This window comes from Oncorhynchus mykiss, chromosome 15 (genome assembly GCF_013265735.2).
Source record: "Oncorhynchus mykiss isolate Arlee chromosome 15, USDA_OmykA_1.1, whole genome shotgun sequence".
NCBI lineage: Eukaryota > Metazoa > Chordata > Actinopteri > Salmoniformes > Salmonidae > Oncorhynchus > Oncorhynchus mykiss.
Window position 1 is genome coordinate 53,681,853 of NC_048579.1, and position 26,220 is coordinate 53,708,072.

Below are 26,220 nucleotides of genomic sequence, written 5' to 3' on the forward strand. Positions count from 1 at the left end.
ATTGGGCTCAGGCTTCCACCGAGTGGCCATTAAGTGTGGGGAAATGTGGTGGCTATGCTATGCCAGTGGTTATGGCTGCCAGACTTATTGAATAATTAGGGATCTTTGTCTGTGTTGGGGAAGTTTGGGCCGGGTAGGTGGGTTGCGATAGTGTTATACCTTCTGTAGACTTGTCTGGGAGGGACGACAGGGGAGGTGTGTGTATGTGAGAGAGAGAGAGATGTGGAGAGAGAGAGAGATGTGGAGAGAGGGGGATGTACATTCTTAGAAAAAAGAGTTCCGAAAGTGTTCTTCAGCTGTCCCCATAGGATAATCCTTTTTGGTTCCAGGTAGAACCCTTTTGGGTTCCTTGTAGAACCCTCGGTTATAGCTAGCACCTTAGAGAGAGAGAATGTGTGTGTGAGAGAGAAGGAAGCCATTCCTCCTGTTTGAGATAGAGATGAGATCTGCTGTCGGCATGCCAAGGAAACGGAACTGGGAAATAGCCGTGATTGATTTAAAATACCCAGAGATTCTACTGCAGGGTAGAACTGCCTGGGAGAACACAGCATGAGCGAGACGAGAGGAGAGGAAGAAATGAACAGAAAGTGGATGAGATGGAAAGGAGGAGTAGAGAGTACAAAATATAGAAAAAGAGGTCTTCTCTCTAAGAAAGCAATCGTCAAAAAGCAAATGATGATGGAAGAGGAGAGAAAGAAAGCCAGTGATTCTGTTAATGTTGAGAGCTCAGCTTTCGATGAGGTCATTGCTTGAGAGCTCAGCTTTCCATGAGGTCATTGCTTGAGAGCTCAGCTTTCCATGAGGTCATTGCTTGAGAGCTCAGCTTTCCATGAGGTCATTGCTTGAGAGCACAGCTTTCCATGAGGTCATTGCTTGAGAGCTCAGCTTTCCATGAGGTCATTGCTTGAGAGCTCAGCTTTCCATGAGGTCATCGGTTCAGAGGGTCAGCCTTAAACACTTCTGCGAGCAGGCCTTTCTAATCGACCTGGCCCGGGTATCCTGGAAGGATATTGACCTCATCCCGTCAGTTGAGGATGCCTGGTCATTCTTTAAAAGTAACTTCCTCACTATCTTAGACAAGCATGCTCCGTTAACAAAATGCAGAACTAAGAACAGATATAGCCCTTGGTTCACTCCAGACCTGACTGCCCTCGACCAGCACAAAAACATCCTGTGGCGGACTGCAATAGCAGCGAATAGTCCCCGCGATATGCAACTGTTCAGGGAAGTCAGGAACCAATACACGCAGTCAGTCAGGAAAGCAAAGGCCAGCTTTTTCAAGCAGAAATTTGCATCCTGTAGCTCTAACTCCCAAAAGTTCTGGGACACTGTAAAGTCCATGGAGAACAAGAGCACCTCCTCCCAGCTGCCCACTGCAATGAGGCTAGGTAACACGGTCACCACCGATAAATCCGTGATAATCGAAAACTTCAACAAGCATTTCTCAATGGCTAGCCATGCCTTCCTCCTGGCTGCCCCAACCTCGGCCAACAGCTCCGCCCCCCCCCCCCGCGGCTACTCGCCCACGCCTCCCCAGCTTCTCCTTTACCCAAATCCAGATAGCAGATGTTCTGAAAGAGCTGCAAAACCTGGACCCATACAAATCAGCTGGGCTTGACAATCTGGACCCTCTATTTCTGAAACTGTCCGCCGCCATTGTCGCAACCCCTATTACCAGCCTGTTCAACCTCTCCTTCGTATCATCTGAGATCCCCAAGGATTGGAAAGCTGCCGCGGTCATCCCCCTCTTCAAAGGGGGAGACACCCTGGACCCAAACTGTTACAGACCTATATCCATCCTGCCCTGCCTATCTAAGGTCTTCAAAAGCCAAGTCAACAAACAGATCACTGACCATCTCGAATCCCACCGTACCTTCTCCGCTGTGCAATCCGGTTTCCAAGCCGGTCACGGGTGCACCTCAGCCACGCTCAAGGTACTAAACGACATCATAACCGCCATCGATAAAAGACAGTACTGTGCAGCCGTCTTCATCGACCTGGCCAAGGCTTTCGACACTGTCAATCACCATATTCTTATCGGCAGACTCAGCAGGCCTCGGTTTTTCTAATGACTGCCTTGCCTGGTTCACCAACTACTTTGCAGACAGAGTTCAGTGTGCCAAACCGGAGGGCATGTTGTCCGGTCCTCTGGCAGTCTCTATGGGGGTACCACAGGGTTCAATTCTCGGGCAGACTCTTTTCTCTGTATATATCAATGATGTTGCTTTTGCTGCGGGCGATTCCCTGATCCACCTCTACGCAGACGACACCATTCTGTATACTTCTGGCCCTTCCTTGAACACTGTGCTATCTAACCTCCAAACGAGCTTCAATGCCATACAACAAACACTCCTTCCGTGGCCTCCAACTGCTCTTAAACACTAGTAAAACCAAATGCATGCTTTTCAACCGTTCGCTGCCTGCACCCGCACGCCCGACTAGCATCACCACCCTGGATGGTTCCGACCTAGAATATGTGGACATCTATAAGTACCTAGGTGTCTGGCTAGACTGCAAACTCTCCTTCCAGACTCATATCAAACATCTCCAATCCAAAATCAAATCTAGAGTCGGCTTTCTATTTTGCAACAAAGCCTCCTTCACTCACGCCGAAAAACTTACCCTAGTAAAACTGACTATCCTACCGATCCTCGACTTCGGCGATGTCATCTACAAAATAGCTTCCAATACTCTACTCAGCAAACTGGATGCAGTTTATCACAGTGCCATCCGTTTTGTTACTAAAGCACCTTATACCACCCACCACTGCGCCCTGTAGGCTCTAGTCGGCTGGCCCTCGCTACATGTTCGTCGCCAGACCCACTGGCTCCAGGTCATCTACAAGTCTATGCTAGGTAAATCTCCGCCTTATCTCAGTTCGCTGGTCACGATGGCAACACCCACCCGTAGCACGCGCTCCAGCAGGTATATCTCACTGATCATCCCTAAAGCCAAAACCTAATTTGGCCGCCTTTCCTTCCAGTTCTCTGCTGCCTGCGACTGGAACGAATTGCAAAAATCTCTGAAGTTGGAGACTTTTATCTCCCTCACCAACTTTAAACATCTGCTATCTGAGCAGCTAACCGACCCCTGCAGCTGTACATAGTCCATCGGTATATAGCCCACCCAATTTACCTCCCTCATCCCCATACTGTATTTATTTTATTTACTTTTCTGCTCTTTTGCACACCAGTATCTCTACCTGCACATGTTCATCTGATCATTTATCACTCCAGTGTTAAAAATTGTAATTATTCACTCCTATGGCCTATTGCTTACCTCCTCATGCCTTTTGCACACAATGTATATAGATGTATATATTTTTTCTACTGTGTTATTGACTTGTTTATTGTTTACTCCATGTGTAACTCTGTGTTGTCTGTTCACACTGCTATGCTTTATCTTGGCCATGTCGCAGTTGCAAATGAGAACTTGTTCTCAAATAGCCTACCTGGTTAAATAAAAGTGAAAAAAAATAAAAATATCAAGATACATTGTTATAGGAAAAGACAGGCCCCGACATCTGAGGACTATTTTATTCTGATGTTCTTGTACATCACTCAACTGTATATATTTGACTTAATTTATCTGACTTGGCTTGTTGCACGGTGGACTGATTATTGGGGACATGCAATATCTGACCGTCCTCCTTCTCTTGGTCTTTCCTCCCCCTCCCTTCTCTTTTCGCCCTCCCCACCTACTTCCCTTCTGCTCCTGTTTTTTCTCTACCCCTCTCCATCTACCCTCTCTTTTTTCTTCCAGTCACCTCTCTTCCTCTCCCTTCTCCCCCTGTCCTCCTCCCCCCTCCTCCCCTCCACTCCTGTCTTAGTTAAGTCTTCCCTGTGGTGTCTTGCTTGACTGACTCTCCGACGCAAAGGCTTAGGTGTTAATCCCCAGCAGTTTTCATCACTTAGAGAACCAATCAAAAAGGGCTTAGCCCGTGTAATCTGCCATGCTATTGTCCTCTTCCTCCTCCCTCCACTCTTCCACTTTCCTCTTCTTTTATTTCCCTTTCTCCCTCCTCTTAATACTCCCTCCTTTGCTTTCTCTTCCATCTCTTCCTCCTCCCTCTACCCTTCCACGTTCCTCCTACTTTCTTCACCTACTTTTCTCCTCCTCCACTAAATCTACCTCTTCCACCTCCACTTTATTTTCCATCTCTTCCTCCTCCTCTTTCCTTTGAACCTTTCCTCCCTTGTTGAGTGTGGCATTGGCAATCCTCCAAGGAGGGAAATATACCCAATGACCCTTTCCAGGGTTCGGCTGAGGGCACATAGTTAGAAAGAGGAAGGGGTGAGGAAAGAGAAGGGATGGGTTTAGGGAGAATGTACCGTGACATCAGATCACACCAGACTGGAGGGTTGGCACTGTATGCACAGCCCCAAGGGATCCGGCTCGCTTGTTATTCCAGATCTATGTCTCTGGATCGTCTCATACACCTGGGCCTTTATTCCACAAGGATTCAGGAAGACCTAGTCACATGGGCAGTAGGAGGGGGAGGGAGGGGTAGATAGAAGTTATGGGAAAGTCCATCAAATCCCTGGATGGTGTAAGCCTTTGGGGGAGAGGAGGGAAGGGGGCGGGGGGGGGGTTCAATTATGTATTCATTCAACCCCCCCCCCCCCCCCCCCCCCCTCTCTCTCTCTGTGTGTCTCTCCCCTCTTCTCCAAGTCCTTGCATGGTGGGCTAGACAGTGTTGTGTACAGCAGTAGCAGCAGGCTGTTCCATTAGTTCCAGGTAAAGAGCGTGTCATAGGATCAGACAGCAGAGGCTAGTGGAGGATCTCTCTCAACAAGCCCCCTGAGCCTGTACCATGCTGAGCACCGTGAAGCTACCATTACACTTGATACCATCACATACACAAATGCACATAAATGCAAGAGCGTGCACACAAATGCTCACACACGTATACACACACATGGCCATGCGCACACACACACAGACACACACACACACACCGTGCGCCCAGACACACACATGCCAAGAGGAGGAGAAAGAGAGAGAAAGAAATCAATAGAAAGACAGAATAATGAAACTGCATAAAGAAATGGTCTGGCAGCAGAAAAGAAACCACTGGTGAATGAGACTTCAGTCATTGTATCAGAGATCTCTGAAAGAATGAAAAGAAAGAGTGAATAAATAAGAGAATGAAAGAGGCAGGTGAGGCCTTCAGGGGACAGCGATGGGACTCCCATAGGTTTGTTTGCTCTGGGATAATATCTTCCCGGTGTTGTGACAATATGTTTGTGACTGAGGCCGGCTGCCCCACACCGACACCCTGGCACTGCGGTTACGACTTGTTGTGTGGATGGAAACCTACTTTACCACCACAACGCAGCACGGCCAGTGTTCATGTTGTCTTTCAGGCCTGCCAACTCCTGGCTTCTTCCTGCTAGCACAAATAAGAGCATTAGGAAAAAGCCCACTTCTCTCTGACTCCCCCTGTCTCACCCTTACTCTCACCCCGACTGCCTCCCCCCCGTCCATAAAGACTCTTACAGAGGCTTAGAATAGATTTCCAAGGCATTAGTGAAGCCTTTTATTGGCCTGTTGTCTGCCAATTTGGAGATCTCCATCCCAGCATGGCAGTGGCTGTGTGGGAGAGACTGCTAAAGGGGGAACACTTTAGCACGGCAGAGTTCTATACTGTGTGTGTGTGTGTGTGTGTGTGTGTGTGTGTGTGTGTGTGTGTGTGTGTGTGTGTGTGTGTGTGTGTGTGTGTGTGTGTGTGTGTGTGTGTGTGTGTGTGTGTGTGTGTGTGTGTGTAAAAACTTGATTCTCTTCGACCAGTATTGCCTATTGCCTTAGTGCAAGTATTCCCAAACTAGGGTACTTGTTTTAAAAAATAGTTTTCACTTTTTCAGTGAAAAAGTCTGTTTATATTTTCCAACTGATCTATACATTTGGGTGAGGTTTTTTTCTCGCCTGAGTAGCCTCGTTTCACTGCCAAAAATACAATTAAACCATCTGGTGTTCAGTGAATTTACAACACAATGTCAAATACAGGTAGCCTAGTCAAATAATTAACATCACATTAACCGTTTCTCTCTCGCGGGAATTCCACTAACGGTCCATATGTAGCCAAGCGTAGCTGCTGCTCATTCCGTTTGCTCCAAATGGATAAATGGTTCAAAATAGTAAGGCCCGGGTCCATAGAGACACATACCAGCTCTACTACCAGCAGTACTACACCTGCACCTGTCGACGACACACGTTGTTCTGCTTCCACGAGCACATCCAATGCTAGCATCAGTAACTCTAACTTTGTTGTTAGCCCAGATAGCATCGACACTGACAGTTGTGAATCTGATGCAGCCGAAGAGCTACTACCCCCTTACCCAGGAAAGCACCAAACGTTGGACCATCGAAGTGGTGCAAATATATTATGAGAACTACATTGATTGTTCACTTATATTGGGAGTAGTGCCTTTCCTCAGCCACAGTGTGTTATATGTGAAAAGTACTATCTCACAACTCAATGAAACCTTTACTCTTGCTCAGACAGTTAGAAACAAAACTTGCCAATTTGAAAAATAAGCCGCTGGAGTTTTTTGAGCGAGAATTAAGACGACTTTCGAGTAGTAAGACATGTATAAGAGCAGCAGATACCATTAAAAAGAAGGGGCTGGAAGCGTCTTATATGGTGAGCTACCGAGTAGTTAGGACAGGCAAGCCCCATACTATTGTGGAGGACTTCATTCTTCCTGCTGCCGTGGATATGACTGGGACAATACTGGGGGGAAAGGCCCAAAAAAACTATACAGACAATGGCTTCATCAAACAACACTGTTTCACAACGTATCAGTGACATGGCAGGAGATGTTTTGAAACTATTATTGCTTCGCATACAAGCCAGGGAATTCTATGCATAACAGCTGGATGAGTCAACAGACGTGGCGGGCTTGGCACAGCTCCTGGTATATGTCCGTTACGTTTATGGGGGGTCAATTAAGGAAGACATCCTCTTCTGCAAACAGGAGAGGATATTTTGAAAGTACTGGACAGCTTTGTGACATCAAATGGACTTTGGTGGTCAGAATGTGTTGGTATCTGTACTGATGGCGCAAAAGCCATGACAGGGAGACATAATGGAGTTGTAACGCGCGTGCAAGTAGTTGCTCCCGACGCCACTTGGGTACACTGCAGCATCAACCGAGAGGCTCTTGCTGCCAAGGTAACGCCTGACAGCTTGAAAGACGTTTTGGACACTACAGTGAAAATGGTTAACCTTGTTAAAGCAAGGCCCCTGAACTCTCGTGTATTTTCTGCACTATGCAATGATATGGGCAGCAACTATGTAACGCTTTTACAACATACAGAAGTGCGCTGGTTATCAAGGGGCAAAGTATTGACATGTTTTTTTTTAATTGAGAGAATAGCTTAACGTTTTCTTTACTGACCATAATTTTCACTTGTCTGACCACTTGCATGATGACGAGTTTCTCACACGACTGGCCTATCTGGGTGATGTTTTTTCTCGCCTGAATGATATGAATCTAGGATAACAGGGACTCTCCACAACTATATTCAATGTGCGGGACAACATTGAGGCTATGATTAAGAAGTTGGAGCTCTTCTCTGTCTGCATTAACAAGGACAACACACAGGTCTTTCCATCATTGTATGATTTTTTGTGTGCAAACGAACTCAAGATTACAGACAATGTCAAATGTGATATAGCGAAGCACCTGAGTGAGCTGGGTGCTCAATTACGCAGGCACATTCCCGGAACGGATGACACAAACAACTGGATTCGTTTTCCCTTTCATGCCCTGCCTCCAGTCCACTTACCGACATCTGAACAAGAGAGCCTCATCGAAATTGTAACAAGCGGTTCTGTGAAAATTGATTTGAATCAGAAGCCACTGCCAGATTTCTGGATTGGGCTGCTCTGAGTAGCCTGCCTTGGAAAATGGCGCTGTTAAGACACTGATGCCCTTTGCAACCACGTACCTATGTGAGAGTGGATTCTCGGCCCTCACTGGCATGAAAACTAAATACAGGCACAGACTGTCTGTGGGAAATGATTTAAGACAGAGACTCTCTCCAATACAACCCAACATTGTAGTTATGTGCATCCTTTCAAGCACACCCTTCTCATTAACCTGTGGTGAGTTATTCACCATTTTGATGAACAAATAAGGTTTTATATGTAAGATGGCTAAATAAAGGAAATTGATTGATTATTATTATTATTTGTGCCTGGTCCTTTAAGAGCTCTTTGTCACTTCCCACGAGCCGGGTTGTGACAAAAACTCACACTCATTCTTATGTTTATTAAATGTATCGTATAGTGTGTGTGTGTGTGTGTGTGTGTGTGTGTGTGTGTGTGTGGCAGACTTACAATGATGGCATAAACAACAGTTGAGAGTGCGCTGACCCTGGTGCTAGAGGGGGTACGGCAGCTGGAGGTTGAATGTTTGAAGGGGTACGGGACTATAAAAAGTTTGGGAACCACTGCCTTAGTGTATGTATCTGTGGCCTAATGCTCTCTCTCTCTCTCGCTTTCTCACTCCCTTACTCTCTGTCTCTTCCTCTCCTCCCCCCCATCCCTCTCTCCCTCTCTCCATACAGACATAGATGAATGCCAGGAGGCGACCAATAACGGCGGCTGTGACCATTTCTGCAAGAACACGGTGGGCTCCTTTGAGTGCAGCTGCCAGAAGGGCCACAAGCTCCTCACTGACGAGCGCACCTGCCAGGGTGAGCAGCCCGCCTGACTGACGTCTGTCATACACTCCTGTCTGATGACGTCACAATGCTTTTAAGACAGTTACCTTTGGAAACCGGTGCCGTCACTCCGCGATCAGATCACGGAAGGAAAGTGTCACGGAATAGGGACCGTGGAAATGGATATACTAGAATATACAGTCGGCCTAGTAGCTTCTATCATACGTCTCTATGATAGTAACTCATGTGCTTCATGTTCAGAGCAGGATCATACGAAGGATCAAAACAGGGGTCGGACTACAAATCATTCACCTGGAATGACATGCACAGATAGGCTTGTTAGTACAATTGACTTGACATCCTTCAGTGGGTGTAATATACTGTCAGTTGTATTAAGGCATTCTGCTTCTCTCTTCATATCTTATCCCTGGTTGTGTTTGGAGGACAAATGCAGATTCCTCTATACAAGTCACAGCAAGAGAGACAGGAGAGGCACACATCACAAATTATTTTATTAACAACAACACCCTGCAGTGTTTTTGTCCCCGAACCAAAAACACCAAACAACTCTATCCCAGTGTGTGTGTGTGTGTGTGTGTGTGTGTGTGTGTGTGTGTGTGTGTCATATTAAACACCAAAAAACTGCCAACTAACAGTTTATACAACTCCATACATGCCAATATCACACTCAGCCTGGGTGTGTGCTGATGGGAGGAACACACACATACACACACACACACACACACACCGACACGCTCCTTCCACCCATCAGCTTACCTGATTGTAAAACTTAGCTTCCATCTGCTAACAAGTGGTATTTCTGTTCAGATTTTTATTTTTAACTTTTATTTATTTAATGTTTTAAATCTTTCCATGCTGGTAAGCTCTTCCAGGGAAAATATCTCTTGGTAATACGTGTCGGAGAAGACCTACAGCTATGCCAGGTTCCTCCGGAGAGAGAAAGTGGAGGGGGAGACAAATATAGAGAGAGAGTCTTAAGGCAGCCTCTGTGCCTGTACAAGGGCAGGGGTGATGGAGAATGGGGTGTGCAATAATCACCAGGAACATAAAGACTCCCTACAGGTAGCTGTATTAAAACAATATCGTAGAGGTCAAGACGACAGAGGGAGCAGAGCTTTAGCTTTGCAGACACAGTATGCTTATTAAGAGGCAATAGACAGGCTACATTCTTTGGTATTTTAATAAACAGGGACACTGTCCTTGGGTGTGTTACACCCGACCGCACAAACAGACAGACACCTGCACATCAGCCAAGCCAACAACTGGCACCTCTCTGTGAAATGAGATGATACAAGTCGTTCCAGTGCTGCGCGGTGGCTGGGGTTGTGGTCTGATGCTAGTTTAATTAATCAGGTATGATAATGTAACCCGAGCCCGTCATATAGACAGTTGCCTGGAGGACTGTAGCAAAGCAGCCAACAGAAGCCAGGCCTCAACAACTTCCTCCTCATGACAAACTTTATCACAACACACCGTATTTTTAGCCTCTGTAAATCTCCACAGCCCAGATGACTTGGTATTGAAATAGCCCAGGTGAGTTGGAGACGCTGGACTGAAGAAATGTGTTGGTACTGTCAGCCACCCAAATATGTCATTACATCGGTCTCACTAAAGTTGAATAAAACAATTATAAACCAAAACCAGGGCTTGTATTTGCAAGTGTCTTCGAGTAGGAGTGCTGATCTTGGATCAGTTTGACATTTTAAGTCACAATGAATATGATTATATTGCTGGGGGGGGGGGGGGGGGGGGGTGCTGATCCTAGATCAGCACTCCTACTCAGAGATGCTTGATACTGTACATACAGCCACTGGTCCTGACCACAGTGTTGGTCTGATCTTTCCCAGGCCTGGGGTGGAGGGCTTGTCTGAAAGACTGAATTGGATCGGGAAGTCTCAACTGAGAACACCTCTTGGTGTTGTTTAGTGAGCAGAGCTCTGCTTTTGACTCCAGTCTGATTAATGGACCGGTCTTATTAGCTGTGGCTGAATAATGGGTGTTTGTGTGGAGAAGAGCCGTAGAGAGTAATATCAATGAGTCATATATCAGCTTGTTGGTTTCTCAAAAGGAAGCAAACATGCGCTCTGCTACAACCAAGGACGATGACTTAATTGTCAGTCCTACACTAGTCAAAACTAACGTTTAGCATGATTATAGGCATGTCTATGTATTGTGTGGGAGTGCACAGATCTGTGTGTATGACTATTCAGCAACCAACCTGATATCCTTACTGACACAGACCCTGTAACCCTATCAACCTGTAACCCTGTCACCCTATCAACCTGTCACCTGTAACCCTGTCACCCTATCAACTTCACCTGTAACCCTGTCACCTGTAACCCTATCAACCTGTCACCTGTAACCCTGTCACCCTGTAACCCTGTCACCTGTCGCCCAGTAAACCCTGTCACCCTGTCACCTGTAACCCCGTCACCCTGTAACCCTGTCACCTGTCGCCCTGTCACCCTATCAACCTGTCACCTGTAACCCTGTCACCCTATCAACTTCACCTGTAATCCTATCAACCTGTCACCTGTAACCCTGTCACCCTGTAACCCTGTCACCTGTCGCCCTGTAACCCTGTCACCCTATCAACCTGTCACCTGTAACCCTGTCACCCTGTCACCTGTAACCCTATCAACCTGTCACCTGTAACCCTGTCACCCTGTAACCCTGTCACCCTATCAACCTGTCACCTGTAACCCTGTCACCCTATCAACTTCACCTGTCACCCTGTCACCTGTAACCCTATCAACTTGTCACCTGTAACCCTCTCACCCTATCAACTTGTCACCTGTCACCCTGTCACCTGTAACCCTATCAACTTGTCACCTGTAACCCTGTCACCCTATCAACCTGTCACCTGTAACCCTGTAACCCTGTCACCCTGTAACCCTGTCACCTGTAACCCTGTCACCCTGTCACCTGTAACCCTGTAACCCTGTCACCTGTTACCCTGTAACCCTGTTACCTGTCACCCTGTCACCTGTCACCCTGTAACCCTGTCACCTGTCACCGTGTCACCTGTAACCCTGTCACCCTGTCACTGTTTAGACCCCCACCCACATAACCAGGTTGCATGTACACTGTTATTCCAGACAGAATATTTTCAAATGCTCCTGCAGTGTCCATTCCTCCAGCCCCCCCCCCCCCCCCCCCCCCCCCCCCCACACACACACACACATCCACTGTCTCCCCACATGGATGTTAACTCTGTCCTAACTGTCATGTAGACACTGTCTATATTGTCCATCAGTCCTTGGTGAGGGCATGGTCAGAGTGACCCACTATGGTCCAGTTCATGGCAGTATCTCAAATGGCACCCTATTCCCTAGGAGCCCTGGTCCAATGTAGTGCACTATATAGGGAATAGATTGTCATGGGGCTCTAGTCAAAAGTAATGCACTATATTGGGAATGGTGCTATTTTTGGACAGCCCCCGTGTGTAAACAGTAGCATTACATACAATCTGTTTCTCCTCACAGATATTGACGAGTGTTCCTTTGAGAGGACCTGTGACCACACCTGCGTCAACTACCCTGGCAACTTCGACTGTGTCTGTCAGGAAGGATACACTCTGTACGGCCTCACACACTGCGGAGGTGAGTATAACACAGACATGCATGGGATTGCACGCACGCACACACACACACACACACACACACACACATACGTAGAAAGATATGGGAAAGAGATAGACAGGCAGCTAGGGAGAGGCACTGATAGAATTAATTGATTGACACAAAGTGAGAAGCCCTGAGAGACTGACAAGGAGGAAGAGAGAGTAAGAAAGAGAGGGGAGAGAGAGAAACAGAAAGAGAAAGAGTTTTTTCATTGTGTGTGTTGGTGAGGGGTGACCGAGCACGTGCAGACGGAGCTGCCGAAAGCACACTCGCACCTCAGTTTCCCTGAATAGCCCTCCGTACCTGCGTCCCTGCCTGTGTGTGCATGTGTGTGTGTTGTACCTGTTTACACACATGTCGAGCGGGGGGCAGTAGGTGTGTGTGTGTTGTGTGTGTGTTGTGATCCCACTTCACCTGGCCCTGTCTGACTGACAGCCATGTTCTTCAGAGGTAGACTAAACAGGCCACTGTCTAAAGGGCGTTTCATTAGCAGTCAACAGATACCAGTCAGTCAGATATTGAGCACGGAGAGGACATGAGCTGTCTGTCTCACACTGATGACATCACACACTCACACGTAGCACATGCTCTGTCTTGATGATGTCATTCTGAACTTTGATGATACCCAACCACGTATGTGTGCGCAGATGCACACACACACACACACACCCTCTGACTGTATTCTATGTGGTTGTGTCTCAGACATAGATGAGTGCAGCATTAACAACGGGAGCTGTGAGCACAGCTGTGTGAACACACAGGGAGGCTATGAGTGTCTGTGTCCGCCCGGTCAGAAACTCCACTGGAACAAGAAGGACTGCACCAGTAAGCACCTAAACGTCTACTGTGTGTGTGTGTGTCTTCTATACACATAGGAGAGTGTGTGTGAGTGTGCGTGTGTGTCATCGTTTTTGTGCTGTGACGGGTCGGTGGTTGTCACGGTGACGTGACCCTCTATGTTCCTCAGAGGCGGTGAAGTGTTTGACCGATGGGAAGCCAGCGCCGCGCGCCCAGCTCAGCTGTGACAAGAGAGGAGGGGTGGAGGTGTGCTCCCTCTCCTGTCCGTCCAACGCACTCTTCCTAGCAGGTACGTGGCTCAGTCCTACACACCCCAACACACACACACACCTTACAGCAAGGAGGAATTGTTTTACTCAAAGACCACTCTTTCTCCCCAGCAGAATCCTAGCCTTTAACCTCGACTCTCCTCAATCTGCAATCTACACTCCCTCCTTCTCTGGTTAAACTACATTAATCCTCTACCTTCTCTGATCTGGACTGGTCTAGTGAGGTTTAGTCCCATGCGCTAGTATTCAGCTGACTCTTATCGATGACCAATGCCTGTGTAGCAGCGTGTTTACTGAGCTCCAGCCACTCCGCTTTCTCTGCTGCCCTCTAGAGGCCAAGGCCAGTCCTCACGCTGCTCTCCATTCAAGCAGAGCTCCACTGAAAGTTTCCCACTTGGATGAAGGGCTCAGATTAAAGAACTAATCTATCTACCTACCTACCTTTCTCAGTCACTGGCCAAAGGATCCATCAGGGGTCATTTCAGCTAAAAGTATTTCACTCAGTGAGTGATTTCGTCTGGTGTTGCCCCTAAGGCTATACATGGCTATAAAGCTATTGGCTGTCAATGCAGGCGTCCTGGTCCTTCTGCGAATGTGCTTAACACAGACGAACATCTGTAAAACAATTACATTCTTTAATCGGGCCTGCCATATTTCTGTTGGGACTGTTTTGAGTAGACAGCTACTCCGTTTGGTTTGGCTGCTGTAGTGTGAGACTGATGGATAGCGCTCAAACACAAAGTGAAATAATATTGCTTTTTTATCTATCTGGAGAATGTCTTAATTTGGGGGAGAAGGAAAGCTTTTAAATTCTTGTGGTTGTACTTTATTCACATCCCACTTTATGAGCTCTGAAGTCTTCATCCCTCATTTGACTATCTAGATGTGTGTGTGTGTGTGTGTGTGTGTGTGTGTGTGTGTGTGTGTGTGTGTGTGTGTGTGTGTGTGTGTGTGTGTGTGTGTGTGTGTGTGTGTGTGACTGAGGTGTGTGACTGAGGTGTGTGTGAGTGTGTTTTATTTTATGGCAGACTTTATATGGCAGTCTCTTGTAACTCTTAAATACTAGAGAAAGTGAGGCCATAGAAAACTAATACAAGTATTTTACTCCTCCGCACTCCATCAGAACCTCAACTAGCCAAGATAAACACACACACACACACACACACACACACACACACCCCAGGCAGTTAGCGTAGCAGGGAGATTGGGTCACACTGCTCCTCAGACGGACCCCTCTATCACTTTGACAGCAATCCCATATTTCCTCATGTCCCATGTCACGCTGTCCCTCAGTGCTGTCAGTTTAATAGCCATAAACAAGTCAGCCAGTGGCAGAAGACAGGGATACTGCAAGCAGAGCTGGTCTAAATGGATCGACCTTGGATGGACAGGGTTGTAACTGACATGTACTTGTGTGTGTCCCGCCAGACTCTGAGAACAGCTACACTCTAAGCTGTGGTGTGCCGGTGCAACCTGGGAAGGCACCGCAGAAGAGGAACGCCACCACCGCACTGCTCACCTGTGCAGGTATGCAATGCATTATGGGACATGTATTATGGGACAGAGATGTCATGCTTTGTTCAATATGAAGATATTTAACCATACCACTTCAGCTAAAACACACACATACCATGAGATCAGGGTCTCGCAGCTCGGTCATGACCTTGTAGTGTCGATGCAGTTGACATCTTTTTACTTCTCTCATTGCCGTTGAGTTTAAATTCCTCAATTTCTTCATTCCCTCCATCGGAATCTTCACTCCCCTGCCTTTGGTGCTCGCCATATCGTCACTCCTATATTTCCTTCAGCACTCTGTAGATTCTGAACAGGGAGAGGGCCCTCGCACGGCCAGAGGAATGCACTGAGAGGGAGAGAGAGAGAAAGAGGGAGAGGGGTGGAGAGGTAGATGGGGAGTGTGTGTGAGAGAGATAGAGATGGAGAGATATAAAGACTCACCATCTGGCTGGGGGTGTGAGTGTTAAGTGATGTGAAATACGGTTACGATGATGATGGTGGTGATGATGATGATGGTGGTGATGATGACGGTGACGATGATGATGGTTACGATGATGATGATCAAGACAGCTTATGTGGAGTCCCAAACCACTAACAGCTCAGTCCATTCAGCGCCTCTGCTTTTCAGCAGCAAACTGGAGCCAGTGGTGTCCTGGTGAGTATGTTGTTAGTGGTTAATGGACAGAGCCACACACACAGCCCTTCATGGCCTCTCAGTGTGCTGTGTGTTTACCTGGCTCCGATCTCAATGTTCCTATCCACTCAGCGTACCCATAACCACACACACACACACACACTGACCCTTGCGTGTCTCCAGCACCTCGTTAAAATGACAGCCATCCCGACCACCCAATACATGACCGACAAACAGACACAAACACACACATTCCGTCTACAAGCCTCCCTGGTGTCGGCTGGACTGCTGATCACCGGGACGATGTGGGTTTTTGGTTTTGCCTTCATTGCCAGAGAGACAGGCAGAGCGTGATGAAGCATTTGGCTGCGTTAGTTCCTCTCTGACCTAAACTTCACCTCAACCAGGGAACACCAATAAAGGTGGCCTGGAGATGCGCTCTGAAGTGATCATATGCCATGGGCAGTGGACCATCATTAAGGGCCCGGAGTTGGTCAGGTCAGGTGATCAGGATAAAACTCCTGTCCCTAATTATGATGTTATTCATAGGATGTCAAAGGTCATTCATTAGTGTATATTTCTGTGTCTTTCTCATTTATGTAAATGAAGATACGTTACCCCCGCCCATCAAGCAGAAGGCCCGCTTCAAGGTCAAAGATGCCAAGTGTCACCTAAGACCCAGGAACAAGGAAAAACACAGAGAGATGTCCAAGCCGAGCCTGCAAGGTAAATCCTGCTACTCCTAAATGACTGTACAAACTGTACTGTATAACACAGGCTACTCCTAACTTAGAGTGTACAGCATCAAGTAATACAGACCGAACTAAGACTAAGAAGGTATACACGATGCAAGATACTGTAGCAGTAATATAAACCAACAGTTAGATGTGCCCTGAGCTGTGCCCTTACACCTGCCATAACTCCGAAACAAACAATAATAAACAATGCACAACAGCATCCTATCAACTTCCTCTTCTTATCTTCTTCCTCATCCTCCCCTTCTTCTTCTCAGGGGGTCCGCTCCCGTGTACTGACGACTGCCAGGTGACCTTTGTCAATCTGAAGTGTGACTCGTCCAAGAAGCGGCGGCGTGGACGCAAGTCCCCTTCCAAAGAGGTTTCCCACATCACAGCTGAGTTTGAGATGGAGATGAAGGAAGCCTCAGGTCAGTGTGACTGTGCAACCTCAGGTCAGTGTGTGTGTGTGTGTGTGTGTGTGTGTGTGCTGATTGCATATACGCTACATTTTAGACTCATGTAGCCTATTTCTGTATGGGTGTGAGCAATGTGAGCTTTCTGTTATATTGAGTGTGTGTGCTTATATATTCCTCTCTGCAGACTTGTGTAACGTGGACTCTGTGTATTTATTGTGTGTGTGTGTGTGTGTACTGACTGTGTGTATTCCACTCCCCAGACTCGTGTAACGTGGAGTGTGTGAGGGAGCGTATGAAGCAGAGGTTACAGAGTGCCATGCGGACCCTGAGGAAGTCCATCAACAAGCAGCAGTTCTATATCCAGTTCTCTGGTACCGAGTACGAGGTGGCCCAGAAACCTGCACTGCACGTTGAGCAATGCAGCACCGGACAGGTCTTACGGGACGGCAAGTGTGGTGAGCATCCTGTGCAAGGCATCCTGGGATATGGAGTTCTGGGATATGGAGTTGTTGTAGCTTACTGTTCCATGTGCAGGTAATAAAGAAAAACACTTGGGTAAATTAGGGATACAAAGTATATTGAAAGCAGGTGCTTCTGTACAGGTTTGGTTCCTGAGCAATTCCTAAACAATTAATATCCCATAATGCTTAAGGTCATGTATAAAAATGCTGGGCAGGCCCAGTTGCCCATTATGTTTTGTCTGCCATCTCAACCCAATGGTGAATGTGCATAAAGATGGCTGCCCCCATGTACTTACCACAAATACCTTTTTTGCCACGTTCGGCGTATTGTACATTACTCTCCGTTACTCCTTTTTTTGTATCGGTATAGGCCTACGCGATCCCAATTCTAGCTCCAAGATGCCGGCAATTAGAAAAACGGGAAAAGTCGATTGTGCTGATTTACTGGCACCATTGAACCAGGTCGCGCGCCGTAGTTTAAGAACTCTGTAGCTAAAAACAATGACGTCGTAACTCCACCGTCTTTATGCACCTTCATTGAACACTTAAGAGAGATTCTGGAGTGACTCCTGAGACAGCGTTTTCCACCACCATCAACAAAACACCAAATGATGGAACTCTTTGAGGAAGAATGGTGTCGTATTCCTCCAGTAGAGTTCCAGACACTTGTAGAATCTATTCCAAGGTGCACTGAAGCTGTTCTGGTTTGTGGTGGCCCAACACCCTATTAAGACACTTTATGTTGGGGTTTACTTTATTTTGGCCTATACATCACAGCTGCAGTTTGACACAGTGTGTGTAGACTAAAGCCAACTTCCGTCTCTGTTAATGCAGTGTATGTGGGATATACATTACCATGATATGCTAAACATGTCTCTCTCATCTCTCTTTCTCTGTGTGTACGTCTATCTCTCTCCCTGTCTCAGTGAGCTGTGGTGTGGGGACGTACTATAGTGGAGACCATGATCAGTGTGTCGTGTGTCCCCCTGGTACATACCAGGACACAATGGGTCAGCTGTCCTGTGAACCCTGCCCCAGCACCGAGGGACAGGGCATCGCCGGGGCCAAGAACGTCTCCCAGTGCGGAGGTGTGTGTGTGTGTGTGTGTGTGTGTGTGTGTGTGTGTGTGTGTGTGTATGTGTGTGTGTGTGTGTGTGTTTGTGGCAGTCTTATGTCCGCTGTGGTTTGGCACCACCCTGTGGTTATTAAACGGTATTCCAATTCAATTGGAGACCATGGTCTGTTTCCCACTTTGTCCTCTAGATAGCAGCAAAGACCCAGGATTCCATAGATAGATCAGCCCGGCTAGCTCAGTCGGTAGAGCATGAGACTCTTAATCTCAGGGTCGTGGGTTCGAGCCCCACGTTGGGCGTTCCCTTTTGATTCACAAGGGATTTCATAACCTCACCAGCGGTACTCTGGAACTGACTCCATCTCATTAGACATTGAAGTTCTACTTCCAACATTATAGGTCAGTTGAAGAGATGTACGTTATAGAGCCTTGTTAAACCTCTTCCTCTCTCCACCTCTCCCAGGCCAGTGTCCGGCTGGTCAGTATTCGTCAGATGGGTTCCGTCCCTGTAACCCTTGTCCCCTGGGCTCCTTCCAGCCTGAGCCTGGCCGTGTACTCTGCTTCTCCTGTGGAGGTGGCCTCATGACCAAGTACGAGGGCTCTGTCGCCTTCAGGGACTGTGAGGCCAAAGGTGAGAGAGAGAGAGAGAGAGAGAGAGAGAGAGTGTGTGTGTATTACTCTCATGTTTGTGTGTGTGTTTCTCTCCGTAGTCCACTGTGCTCCTGGACACCACTACAACTCCAGTAACCACCGCTGTATCCGCTGCCCAGCCGGTACCTACCAGTCAGAGTTTGGACAGAACTACTGCATCACCTGCCCTGGCAACACCACCACCGACTTTGACGGAGCCACCAACGTCTCTCACTGCAAGAGTAAGGCCAGTCTCCCATTAGTGCAGTGAATTATTTTAGTGTAGCACATGGTTAGAGGACTCAAATGACAAGTTGTCTTGGTGTGACACGTGCTAAAACATTTCAGTTCCCAGCATTGGGCAACATTCTGGCGCCCCCTGCGTGCCCCATGTTTATTTCTATAGGCACATCACTGTTCATGGCAAACTGTTCACACAAGAGAATTTTGCAGGTTTAAAGCTTATTTCCTGCAATTCTACTCATTATGTCATGGGGTTCAAAGAAAATGTTTCAGTTTTGAAGCAAATTTTCTTGCAATCCTATACATTTTGCCATGTCTAATGTGTATTCATGTGATGTTTGAGTGACAAAAAAAATTACAACAATATCTGTGGACTAAAAAACCTAAATATAAAGACAGTAGCTGACATGGGCTAGTTGATCTGGACATTTCTGACAAGTTATAAATAGCTCTCTGAGGTATGTAATGACTGACATGACAAGAGGAACTGATTAGAGGAACCAATTTAGACATGTCACCTTGTGCATTCTACTATTACAAAAATATATAATAAAATAACCACTGCTCTAAGCTATAAACGTGTTCCTTGCTGCTAAATGAGTTCAATTCAAAGCCATGGTCTCCAGTGCTTCCTGACTCATCCAAGTCTCTTCTCCCTGTCTCAGACCAGGTGTGTGGCGGTGAGCTGGGAGACTTCACAGGCTTTATTGAGTCTCCTAACTACCCCGGGGACTACCCGTCCAATGTAGACTGTATCTGGACCATCAACCCCCCTCACAAGAGACGCATCCTCATCGTGGTGCCTGAGATCTTCCTCCCCATCGAAGACGAGTGTGGAGATGTGCTCGTCATGAGGAAGAGTGGTACGCACAACCAGGAAATCATTCTTACTGTGCCAGCCAATCAGACAGCATGATATTTAATTTCATCAGCTAGCCAGGCATTTAGATTGTTACATTATTGTAGTTAGTCTATCTTGCTATTTTAATATTCATCAAGTATTATTTCAACTCTTGGTTGGTCCATCTGTCTGTCAATTAAATGTAGCCCCTCCCTCTTCGTCCCTTAGCCCTGCCCACCTCCATCACCACCTATGAGACGTGTCAGACGTACGAGCGGCCAATCGCCTTCACCTCCCGCTCCCGCAAGCTCTGGATCCAGTTCAAGTCCAATGAGGGCAACAGTGGCAAGGGCTTCCAAGTCCCCTATGTCACCTACGATGGTCAGTCTGCTGTAACTTCTACACTTCTAAGCTGCTCAGACTCCCTAACATTCAACAGTGCCTTATTAAGTCAACTATAATGTACAGTGTGACAAGGTGTGTTTGATGGCGGAATCTTAATACACTTTTTGTGTCAGCTGAGTAATGTAACCCTGTGTTTCATCCTGTCTGTTGTTTTGAAGAGGACTACCAGCAGCTGATAGAGGACATTGTCCGGGATGGCAGACTCTACGCATCAGAGAATCACCAAGAGATACTGAAAGTAAGCAACTCTTCATTATGTCCCATTACTGTGCATTGTATATTGTAATTAATAAATAATACTATACAGTTTATAGTATATTATCTTCACTGATAACTCCCGCTCTCTGTCTCTCCCTCCCTCCCCCTCTCCTCCCTGCAGGATAAAAAACTGATCAAAGCCCTGTTTGATGTTCTGGCTCACCCCCAGAACTACTTCAGGTACACGGCACAGGAGTCCAAAGACATGTTCCCCCGCTCATTCATCAAACTGCTGCGCTCCAAAGTCACACGGTTCCTACGGCCGTACAAATAAGCTGCTACGCCCCCTGTCTGTTACCCAGATGCTTACCCTACTCCCCCTTTCCACCATCTAATCCTCCCGACCCTTCACCTACGTCCTTACCCTGTCAACATCCCCGTGTGTCTTCTAATCCCTACGTCTATACCCCTACATCTCTCCTACACCGCCCCCCGCCAATCTATCCCTCTCTTCTACACCCTCTACTCTGAAACACTTCTCTTACACCCCCAACCCTACCCAGAGTTCCTCCTGAATCGCAATCCCAGCATTCTCTGCACAGGAACAGAGAACCGTCTCTCCCTCTTTTGTCTTTTTTTCCCCTGCATTTCTCGTTTTAACTTTCCAGCTTTTCCCCTGTACTTCTGTTTTGGTTTGTTTTTGTGTTGTTGTTGTTGTTTTGGTTATATTTATATGTGTTAGAACTTGCAGAAGCCCACAACATGGATGTTTGATATATATGTAAGTACAGACATGTTGGCTACAAGTAAAATGTATGTGTATCTATGTACGTATGTATATTTGTGTGAACATACGTATGTGCACGTAGATGTGCACGCAGATGGTGTGCGAGAGTGATGTCACACGCAGGTACATAGATGTATCTTTATTTTGTTATTTTAAAAGGCCCCTGGCGTGCACAAAAAAATGATTGGTGCACTTATATCATATTCTGCATCAACATTTTCACATGGGAAATAAAGACATTTCTGATTTCGGCATCCCAGACCATTCCACCTCAAACTGAGTACAGTGAACGAATAAGTTTGATTTTCCAAAAAGTCACTTTTCTTTAAAGATATATAACAAGATGAAAAAACTACCTGCAAGTAACAGTCGTTGCTATAGAGAGTAATGTATGTGATGTAACTAATATTTGGAACTTTAATTGCACTTGAATTTTATATTGTGAACTGTAGAAAAAAAAATCTAAGTTACATTTTTCCTTATGTTTTGTGTTGTATAGAAATGTATTACCTTGGTTGTAGCAAAGAGAGAGACAAAAATATGTCCCGTTTTGTTCTCACCACAAAAAACCCCAGCGTTCAATTGTTTAGACAGACACCATCAAATCCACCCATTTGGCCTGAAAAGCAGTATTGCCAGTAAGTAATAATTTAAAGGGAAATGTCCTTAACGACCCACTACTATTTTAGTTGTGGGTGTGCTCCCATCTCCTAACTCTGCCTCATCCCTTTAAGACTCTCCTGACTAGCTGCCAGAGAAAAGGGGTGTTTTGTGTAAAGCTTCTTATATGATGGCACTAAGTGCACACTCAAAACCACCTGCTTTTTACGAGTGTCCACTCTCAATCCGTCCTATTTGGACTTCTCCCAGTTTATGTAAGTCATCAACCTAGACTGTTGATTTAATATCTGTAACAAATAGGTTAGTTTGTTTATATTTCTGCACAATGCAAGTGGAGAAAATATGTATTGTATGATGACGAGACTGTTGATTTGGAGGTGAATGTAGTAGCAGAGGGACAGAGGTCTGTTTGAAAGTATTGTGATGTCTATGAGAGTATCTGTATGTACATAGCACTTGCAACTGTAACCATAACCCAGAAAGAGCCCCAACTGACCTCAACTAGTCAAATGTTCTGACAAAATACACTTTCATTGTTCTCCCCCTTGTAACACTCTCCCAGCAGAGTCCGTTTAAGCAATAAGGCCCTGAGCCGTGGTATATTGGCAATATACCACAAACCCCTGAGATGCCTTATTGCTATTATAAACTGGTTACCAACGTAATTACAGCAGTACAACAACAAAAAATCTGTCATACCCGTGGCATATGGTCTGATAAACCACGGCTGTCAGCCAATCAGCATTCAGGGCTCGAACCACCCAGTTTATAATTGCCTATGCAGCACATCTATTACAGACCTATTAAACTGCTAATACACCGCTACTACACGGTTATAAATAACTTAAATTATTTGTGCTGGACACAAGGATGATAAGCATAACTATATGGCTTGTATCTTCTAACCTACAGGCCACATACTAAAGGCCACTGATATGGGATCAGAAATAGTCATTCATTCATAAAGTCTGCTTTGTGCCCTAGCACTGATCCAGGACCTGTTCATTCCAGTCTAATCGTAACCCCCACTGTTGTGTGTAGAGTTGTGTCAGAAAATTGTACTAGTCGTCAAATCAAAGCTCATTGGAGGAGGTGGTCCGGGGGAGGGACCTTGCAAACCCTCCTCCAATGAGCTTTGAGTGGAATTGAGCTAACAAGGGCGGAGGAAGCATGGATTTGACAGCTAATGTTTTCAGATACAACCACGGTGTTTGTCCACTCAGTCCACTCAAAATGGTTGCCGCCTGCAGAGGTGTAGCTAATGTTGGTACAGTGCACCCACTTTCTGTTGAGGGATGTTTTGGGCGTTTAGTGTGTTTGATGATGATGATGATGATGATGATGATGATGAAAATCGGTATGAAATGCAAAAATTTTTATGATTGACTTTTCCTGAGAATGTATTATATTGTGTGTGTGTGTGTGTGTGTGAGAGAGAGTGAGACAGCGTGTGTCAGTGTGTGAGTAGCTTGTGAGATCGAGGTGGAGAAAGAGAGATATTGTATGTAGGTACTTTAGTCCATTTTATAGAGGGATAATTTTAACGTTTGTGTTAGTCGGTTGTACCCAAAGAGAGAAAATGTATCACAGTGTTTTGCCATTGTTTGGTCCATGAAAATCCAGTAAAGAACAAATTCAAATAAAACAGTAGCAGAAAAACAACTCCACCATGCTCTGTGATCTTCCCTTGTTTAAATGTTACTTGTTACACTTTACTTTGCACTTTTCCATATTATCTAGCATCTTTTGTCTCCATGGGTGACTGCAGGGCACCTTACACACACTGAAATATGTTTCCTGAAAATGTAGCTGGCTGAATTCACATCACAGCCAAGTTAGCATTGTTGTTTCTTACAGTAGCTGCAGCATTAAATGAGTCTGACAGCCAAATCTGGTGATTTCTTTTGAACTTTACAGGACGTTATCAACGCTGAGAATCTCCAGGCAAATGAGAGAGTGGCAAATGTGTAGATAAGGCCTTATCTTCATGCCTCTCCTCTTTTCTTACAATATTTCTCTTTCGGCACCGGCATCCATTTTTAAAGTTCATTGTGTATTAATTAATTAATTAAGTCAGAGTTTAGATTGAGGACATCTAGTTTGTTTTTCATTGACTTTAGCTTCTTATTTTAAATGCTGTTTTCAAGAGTAGTTGAGTTTAGTAATAGGCCCTAGTCTCCAAAGACAACAAATGTTTAACCAGGCAGTGGCGCATTTACACAAATTATAAAGACATCTATGAATAAGAATGTGTTTTCATAGTATTTTTTTGCAACTGTATTCTGTTGAAAATAATTAAACGTTCCCCTGAAGCCAAGGTCAGTTGGGTTGCAGACATCCATCATGTCATCTTGCATTATTCCAGAACTAGCACACCCCATTCAAATAGCCTAATGATTAGTTTACCAATTTGACTCAAGTGTACTTGTACTACAATACATAAAAGTCGGTGGAACTGGCTTGGGGTGAACTAATCCAGAAGAGGTTTGAGAAACACAGGGCTATGGTAAGGATGAAACTAGGCCAGATGTGAAAATATAAAGTAAAATGTATGTCATTTATCACCACATCGATGGTTCTACATTGGTCTTAAATAAATGCAGTTTAATTATGCATCTGTGGTAGATGAAATGATAGAAAAAACAGAAACGAATCTCTGATATTGTACAGCTCAAACTGTCTGTCAGACATGAATTGATTCGTGCTCAGACCTCCCCTTCGCACATTGAGCTGTTCATCCAACAGAAGGCTCCAGAACATATCAGGGAGAGGCGGGAAGACACAGAGCTCGAGCATATTCAGCACAAGAGGCGGGAGATTAAGTGTTTCCGCGAGAGCCAAAGCGCAAACCTGAGCACCACGCGCTGCACTTTCAAACCGACCAGCGCAGCTCGCTAGCTGCTCCCCCCTCCGCCGTCCGCTCCTCTATCAGACCCACCGGACTTCACTGGTTCATCCCTAACCGGACAGGCTCAGCTCATCCGACCGGGAGACCGGGCGAAGCCAGGTAGGTTTGGTGCGGCGGTGTCTGCTTGGGTGCAAATTGGTGTTGCCAATGTTTTGTGTCGCAGGCTACAAGATTAGTAGGATGACAATCCGAAACAGATTTTGGATTTCAATTCTATTCTAATGTGTATTTTTTTTCTGTCGGAAATGTGTTTTACTTCACGTAGCCTAATGTCTAGTATATCTAGTCCAAGATGTGGATCACTCTCTTCTCTGTGTTAGGTTGTCCACCAGAATGCTTTCATGATGTACAGTGAATTCAGAAAGTATTCACACCTCTTGACTTTTTACACATGTTGTTTCAGCCTGAGTTTAAAATTGATTAAATATCTATTTTTGGGGGGAGTACTGGTCTACACACAATACCCCATAATGTCAACGTGGAATTATGTTTTTCGACATTTTTACAAATTAATAAAAATGAAAAGCTGAAATGTCTTGAGTCAATAAGTATTCAACTCCTTTCTTATGGCAAGCCTAAATAAATGCAGGAGTACATTTCCTTAACAAGTCACATAATAAGTTGCATGGAATAGTGTTTAACATTATTGTTGAATGACTACCTCATCTCTTTATCCCACACATACAACTATCTGTAAGTTCCCTCAGTCGAGCAGTGAATTTCAAACACTGATTCAACCACAAAGACCAGGGAGGTTTTCCAATGCCTCTCAAAGATGGGCACCTATTGGTAGGTGGGTAAAAAAAAGACATTGAATATACTTTTGAGAATGGTGAAGTTATTAATTACTCTTTGGATGGTGTATCAATACACCCAGTCACTACAAATATATGGACATCCTTCCTAACAAACTCAGTTGCCGGAGAGGAAGGAAACTGCTCAGGGATTTCTACCCATGAGGCCAATGGGGACTTTAAAACAGTTACAGAGTTGAATGGCTGTGACAGGAGAAAACTGAGGACGGCGCAACAACATTGTAGTTACTCCACAATACTGACCCAATTGACAGAGTGAAAAGACAGAAGCCTGTACAGAATATACATATTCCAAAACATGCATCGTGTTTGGAACAAGGCAATACTGAAAAAATGTGGCAAAGTAATTCACTTTTTGTCCGGAATACAAAGTGTCATGTTTGGGGCAAATCCAATACAACACATTACTGAGTATCACTCTCCATATTTTCAAGCATAGTGGTGGCTGCATCATGTTATGGGTATAATTGTAATTGTTTAGGACAGGAGTTTTTCAGGATAAAAAAATATACGTAATGGAGCTTACCAAGAGTACAGTGAATGTTCCTGAGTGGCC

The 26,220-nt window shown here is 45.7% G+C and overlaps 2 protein-coding genes and 1 non-coding gene across 13 annotated transcripts in view; all 3 read left to right on the forward strand.

Annotated features, from left to right (window-relative positions):
• Positions 1-26,220, forward strand: part of scube1 (signal peptide, CUB domain, EGF-like 1) — a 143,765-nt gene that overhangs the window by 96,794 nt on the left and 20,751 nt on the right. For 6 of the 10 annotated variants that reach the window (XM_036944605.1, XM_036944606.1, XM_036944609.1 and 3 more), the window contains 15 exons: positions 8,575-8,703; positions 12,177-12,293; positions 13,017-13,139; positions 13,282-13,401; positions 14,810-14,908; positions 16,140-16,256; positions 16,543-16,719; positions 16,944-17,138; positions 18,071-18,232; positions 18,680-18,847; positions 18,927-19,088; positions 19,755-19,952; positions 20,159-20,311; positions 20,494-20,573; positions 20,715-23,608. In XM_036944605.1, the coding sequence (XP_036800500.1) occupies positions 8,575-8,703; positions 12,177-12,293; positions 13,017-13,139; positions 13,282-13,401; positions 14,810-14,908; positions 16,140-16,256; positions 16,543-16,719; positions 16,944-17,138; positions 18,071-18,232; positions 18,680-18,847; positions 18,927-19,088; positions 19,755-19,952; positions 20,159-20,311; positions 20,494-20,573; positions 20,715-20,867 (2,153 nt within the window). In that variant the 3' untranslated portion in view covers positions 20,868-23,608. Of the gene's footprint in view, positions 1-8,574; positions 8,704-12,176; positions 12,294-13,016; positions 13,140-13,281; positions 13,402-14,809; positions 14,909-16,139; positions 16,257-16,542; positions 16,720-16,943; positions 17,139-18,070; positions 18,233-18,679; positions 18,848-18,926; positions 19,089-19,754; positions 19,953-20,158; positions 20,312-20,493; positions 20,574-20,714; positions 23,609-26,220 lie in introns of those variants that run through there. The other 4 variants (XM_036944607.1, XM_036944608.1, XM_036944613.1 and 1 more) reach the window with 2 other exon arrangements.
• On the forward strand, positions 18,444-18,516 carry trnak-cuu. The gene has a single exon. It is a non-coding gene; the product is annotated as a tRNA-Lys (tRNA).
• mpped1 (metallophosphoesterase domain containing 1) overlaps positions 24,616-26,220 on the forward strand; it is a 49,388-nt gene continuing 47,783 nt past the window's right edge. For both annotated transcript variants that reach the window (XR_005036128.1, XM_036944614.1), the window contains exon 1: positions 24,616-24,948. The gene's annotated coding sequence lies outside the window, so the exon portion shown is untranslated. The remainder of the gene's footprint in view (positions 24,949-26,220) is intronic.